The sequence below is a fragment of the Sceloporus undulatus genome, unplaced genomic scaffold (genome assembly GCF_019175285.1).
Source record: "Sceloporus undulatus isolate JIND9_A2432 ecotype Alabama unplaced genomic scaffold, SceUnd_v1.1 scaffold_1143, whole genome shotgun sequence".
Taxonomy (NCBI): domain Eukaryota; kingdom Metazoa; phylum Chordata; class Lepidosauria; order Squamata; family Phrynosomatidae; genus Sceloporus; species Sceloporus undulatus.
The window spans coordinates 1-5990 of record NW_024804063.1 but is presented as its reverse complement, the minus strand read 5'-3'; the positions used below and the strand labels follow the sequence as shown (position 1 = coordinate 5990).

The following is a 5990-nucleotide window of genomic DNA, read 5'->3' as shown; positions in this document are numbered from 1 at the left end:
AGCCAAACTAATCTTGCAGTAGGCATTTCTAAAATGTGAAGCATGGAATACAGGTTTTATTCTCAGGAATTTTGCTAACTCAATCTGGTCACAGAGTAAGTGAACACTGATCATGGCATGCTATTGTGACTATGGCAGTGTGTGCAGTCACAGGTCAAAGCATCAGTATTGCTTCCAACAGTCTACCATATATATATATATATATATATATATATATATATATAATTAAAAAATCAAAGTTATACCTGTGACTGCACCCCCCCATAGTGCATACTGTATACCCAACCTGCAACCAAGCTACAATGCTACAGACTGCGTAAGCCATTTGTATGCCTGCAGAGTATCAAGTATGCAACTCACTCATGGATCTGCACAAAACAGGAAGTAGATACCAAGTCAATCTCAATATGTGAAAGAAGCTTTTTAAAAAGATTTTGTGCCATAAACTATTTCTGCAACTTAAAGAAATGTTTAAAACTGGCTGGATCACTATGTGTCTGACAATGAAATCCTGGGAACAGTGGCTGTTTCAGGATCCTGAATGTATCTTCCATTAAACCTAGCTTGACATCTATCCACTGAACCTTCCACACATCAGTGAACATTAACAAAAGTATAAGGTGGAAGATAGTAGTGCTTATTTTGGTTTGCAATTCAAATCCTGTTCTTCCTGAGTAGAGAGCCCATCATTTATTAGAATTAAGTAAAATGTATCAGCTCATGGAATTTCGATTACCCTTCCCATCAACCATTTTATATTTAAAACAAAGAAAAAGCTCCAAACAGAAAACAATCAGTGGGATGATATGTGTGAATTTTTCTCTCAAATACCATATTACATGAGAATTCAGAGTCAGGCCTAAAGAGCTGCAGTCAGATTGCTCACCAGCATATCAGACTATTGTATAATACACCTGGTTTACAAGACCTTTCTACTTTCAACAAGCCACCGAACTTACTTCATCTTGCAGAGACTCTTCAACTTGCTCATCATAGTCTTCATCTTGCCTTTTCACTAATTAAAAAATAAATTGTTAATGTATTAGCATAGCTTTTTTCACTAATGTTCAGACTTGCTGCAAGAAGGAAGATGTAGAAGAGGAGCAAAGGAGAATTATTTGGTAGTGAAACTCAGGGGGTACATAAGTTGCTGTAATGTTACCATTTTATATAAAAGACACCATGTCATTACCCACTTTATATAATGGGACTTGACCATCCATGGAAATTTGTATCTACTGAAGGGAGGAGGGGGCTGGGGCCAAAGGCCAGAGGATACAGAGGGCCCATTGTATTTACAGGCTAGAATTAAAATTGCATTCATATTTGTTTTGATACTTGTATTTTGACATTTCATGTTTCTAAAGATTTTTTAAAATAAATATTCAGAAACCTTAGATTTTTGATGAGTTATATATCAAAATACCCATATCAGTAAAATTAAGCTGTCTTGACTTTTGGGTGCTATTAAACTATCTTAATCTAGTTTACCTTGTCTTAATTCTTGATTTTTAAAGTGCTCTTCTAGTTTTCCTTTTAATATTCCTCCAAGTTCTTCAAAGTATTCATTGTTAAGGCATCCATCTCCCATAACTTCAATACACTAATGAAATAAAGATATAGTCAACTTGAAAATAAATCCTACTCAGACTGTTTCAAGAATAACAATTTCCAGAACACTCTTAAGCCCAACTATAGAAAGACCAGTTCTATAAACTCTGCAGTTACACAAATTTATATAGGCCTCATAACTACAAATATACACAAGTAACAACCTATTTCTAGCTCTAGCCCAATCTCAGAGTGTCTACCTTTTATGTCAACAATTAAATCAAGATGGGAAACACAGAGATCAGGGACCACCATATATATCGTGCTAAATTTGACAGTCTGGCCATGCTCTTTCCGCAAGCAGTTCAAACAAGGGTGCATTTTATCACCCTATCTGTTTAAATTATGCATGGAACATACAGATAATGAGATGAGACTCAGAGGAAGGAGGTGTGAAAATGGGAAGAAGGGGAATAAATCACTTGTTGAAGACAGAGATGACACCATAAGAATAGCAGAAGACAACATCACAATCACTGGTGAAAGTTAAGGAGAAAGTGGAAAAGTAGGATTACAGCAGATTATTAAGAAAATAAAAATAATGACCGCAAAAGATTCACATAACTTAAGATCCTCAAACATCATTATATATAACTGAATGTCAGTCAGGATTGTCCATGCCGTATTATTTCCAGTTTCTATGTATAGATTTGAAAGTTACATAGTGAAGAAAACATATGGGAAGAGAATCAACTCTTTTGGGATGTGGTGCTAAAGGAAAGTTAAATCAATATAATGATAGTTTTTTGTGGGATTTTTGGGCTATGTGGCCATGTTCTAGAAGAGTTTCTTCCTGACGTTTCGCCAGCATCTGTGGCTGGCATCTTCAGAGAATGCTTGCCTGGAAAGGAGTTGGGTATATATATTGTGTGACCTAGAAAGGCAGGAGTGATTTGCATGTGTAAGATCTTGCAAAGTATGTAAACACAACAAGAGCCTAAAGTTCTTTTACTGGAATTATTCTAATTTAAGTAACTTTTTGGTAATCCATCAGGTTAGCATCTGAACTTTGACATTCATGTGACAATCTAATGTGTTTCAGCTGAAAATTGAAACTACAGAATCAGCATGGCAGTCACAGGTCTGGAGAGTAAACCTATCACTAGACGTAGTATAACACTATTGTGATGGCTGAATTAATGATTTTTAGGATCAAGAATGAGCAGTGGTTATTGCATCTGTTGCTCTTGCATGTTGCAAGAGATGCAATAACAAACTATGGTTATGAACTAAAACCAAAAACTTATAATCTTCTCTGCTCCTACATGTGTGTGGAAAGGGAGGAAAAGTGTATATTTGAATTATAGATGACTGGATTCTCACTGCTGATTTCTGTTTCAGTTCATCCAAACCTAAAAGCAATGTATGTCTCTTTGAAAAACATGAATATTTATATTCTTGCTTAGCAAAAACAGGACACAAAAATGTAGTTAATATGAAAATTACCTTGGCAAAAGAATTCATTATTTCTGATAGTACATCTGAATCTGGTTCTGTTCCTATAGCCTTGATTAGGGCATCACACATAAAATGCCACATCTGGGTCAGGTATTCTGGGCCACGAACTCTTGCACATTCCAGGAGCAAAGGCATTGATTCTGCAGCTGCTACACGAACACGTTATATTCATTAAGGTAAATGACCATAAAACCTTTTCCCCAAAATGAAAGTGTAAGATCTCTACCCATAGTTTTCATCTAAAAGTGTGATCAAAGTCCAACCCACTATTTCATCCATTTAGAACTCCAGTATGAGATTTAGTATATATTTGTAAAATAAGAAATGCATGTTCCTGGATTTGGACCATTTGGAAAAATGTAAGCAGACCACAGTTTAACACACACACATCTCCTTTAAGAAGAAGATAAAATAGCCTGATCTCTCAAATCTTAGCACTGGTTGGGTCTGTCTGTGTGTGTTTCATATTGCCAGTTGTTTTTATGGCATTTTTGTCAGCTGACAGACCAGTTTGCTTCCCATTTCTTTTCCATGTGGTCACCAAGTGGGGCAAGGAGGAGGGAGGGGGAAGCAGTAAAGCAAAGATGGAAGGACTAGAGAAAGCAATTACAATGGATTTCAAAGAGGTTTAAAGTTTTCTTTCTTTCTTTTTTCTTTTTTGCAAGAAATAGAAAAAAGGAGAAAAAGTTGGGAGACTAAAGCGGTGCAAGGAGGAAAAATGTGTGCCCAGGGAGAAGGAATGCATGAAGACTGGCCTTTGTGATCAGGGTTTTCCTTGCCTTCTCCTCATCCTCAAAAAGACTTATTTGTTCTTGCCTCTGGAAAAAAGGTGGGTCAATCACAATCAAGATATTTCTACCCTCTCCACAGAAAAATGTTAGCTCATCAACTGTTAGTTTGATTGAACAATGCTGGTTTGGATGCAAAAGATGTGCCTTCACATCATTTTAACTAAAATATTATGCCATCCAACATATAGTATATATAGATATGTATGGGAGAGTTACACACTCAAAAACCTTAGAAAGGGAACAGGGGGGCATTCTAACAGCCTTCGTTGTGTCAGTCATATCTTGCAAGCTCTTTCTAATAGCTTCTTTCCAGGATAACAAATTTTCAAGTGTTGTGAAGGTTGTGACATAAAAAAATTGCTGGGAGATCATGATGGCATCTTGCTAAAGGATATCATCGTGAAAATAGAATTTCAACAAAGGAACCATCAATTTCACAACTTGTTCTGTGTATTCCACAAATCCTTCCTTCAGTTCTTTGGCATAGCAAACCTAAAGGACAGAAATGCAAGTACTTAAATGAAGTCTATTGCTAAATTGTTACACAGGAATATGCAAAGAAATCAGAACTGCTAAAAGAAAAATTGTGTAACTCCTTGTTAGCTGTGATATTCTTGATGATTAAATGCACTTTCACCTCTTGTTGTCAAAGATGCTACTATTTAAACAATCCTTAGAATGGTGGTGTTCCAAGTATGATTAGAATGCAATGGTGAATATCCACTGAATTCCACCAATAAAACTGGGAATGGAAAATTAATCCTGTAGAAGGCTAGTTACTCAACCTCGGGCAGATTTTTCCCATCAATGAGGATTACCAAGGAGGATGGGAAGAATGTCCCAGTTATAGTGGTGGAAGCTGTGGAATCTAGTAAAAGTAGAAACAAACAAATAGTTAAAATGCAATTAAACTATCAAATCAGAAACCTTCACATTTATTAAGAAAAAAAGATAAAGATCCATAGCCACCCTTCCCCCCCCCCCCATGAGTGTGGGCCTGCTTGCTCATACTTTTTCCTAAAAGCAGTCTTTCAAACTTTTCTGGCAAAAGAAGAACCAGACAGCCATTCTACTCATCTCCTAGCTGTCCCCATGTTGCTTGTCTAAGAGAAAGATTCAGTTCATGAACTGCAGTTTACTTGGCTTCCATGGCTTCAGTGCTGCTGAATACTGATTTCTACTCCAAGCATGTGATCAAAAGAGCACTCACCAACATCTGACATGCAGTTGCTTTTTCTTCAAGGCCTGCAGTCTTAATACCAAAACTCTGTTGGTCTCCTAGATTTACAAACTCCCAACCATCGTCATCACTCATGTTCTCCATATCTTGTGCTAGTGAGGAAAAAATTAATAGTTCTAACACAGTTGTTTCATACTTCTCCAATGAAATTATGAATTAATTAAATATTAAAACTTACTGTCAAGGAGAGCCACTTCAGGCTTGATTGATGCAGTTTTCATTAAAGGACCCATAACAACAGGAAGATATTGCTGGAATTCTTTTCCAAGGATCTTGCACATTCTTGCCCATGCAGAAATCATATATGATATCTGTAAATTAATAATATCATGTTCACCTTCCTTTTCTCTAGTATACAAAGTTGTATTACCACTTGGGCTGACTGAAAATCAAGGTCATTTAAAAATTAATATGTGCTCACAATGATGTGGAAGTCTTTGTCATGAAATCATCTGTACAGGCAAGAGTTGAACAAAACTTGACATTCATGCAGCACTTTGAATAAAAGTACTTCATAAAATGTTCTTGTTGCAGTTCTTACACCAACTCTGTAAACTAGGGTTAATGTCCCAATATTCACCGCAGGAGCAACTTGTCTGAGGACACTTAACAAGTTCATGATTGAAGTAAAAAAATGGAAAGCAGAAATTTAATAGTTCAGTTTGAGCCACCATGCTAAACATCTCAACAACCGAATATAAAGCCACAAATATGTGGTTTGAATATTGCAATGATTAAAGAAGGCAGTAAAGTTACTACAGAACAGATTTTTGCCACAATAACATTGGACATTCCTACTCTGGATCTCCCAAGTGAAAGTCTGTTGTGCATATCCACATTATACCTGAAAGTGAGAAATGCAACTACAAAAATGCTGCTGTGACAGTATA

General features: G+C 36.4%; 1 protein-coding gene across 1 annotated transcript; it reads right to left on the bottom strand.

Moving 5' to 3' along the window:
- Positions 1 to 959: 959 nt before the first annotated feature.
- LOC121917853 (importin-5-like) lies at positions 960 to 5482 on the bottom strand (the record flags this gene model as incomplete). Its single annotated transcript, XM_042443968.1, has 6 exons — positions 960 to 1015; positions 1492 to 1603; positions 3058 to 3230; positions 4256 to 4352; positions 5071 to 5192; positions 5279 to 5482. Coding segments are annotated over 6 exons (764 nt in total), but the record flags the coding sequence as incomplete, so codon positions are not given.
- Between the last annotated feature and the right edge of the window lie 508 nt (positions 5483 to 5990).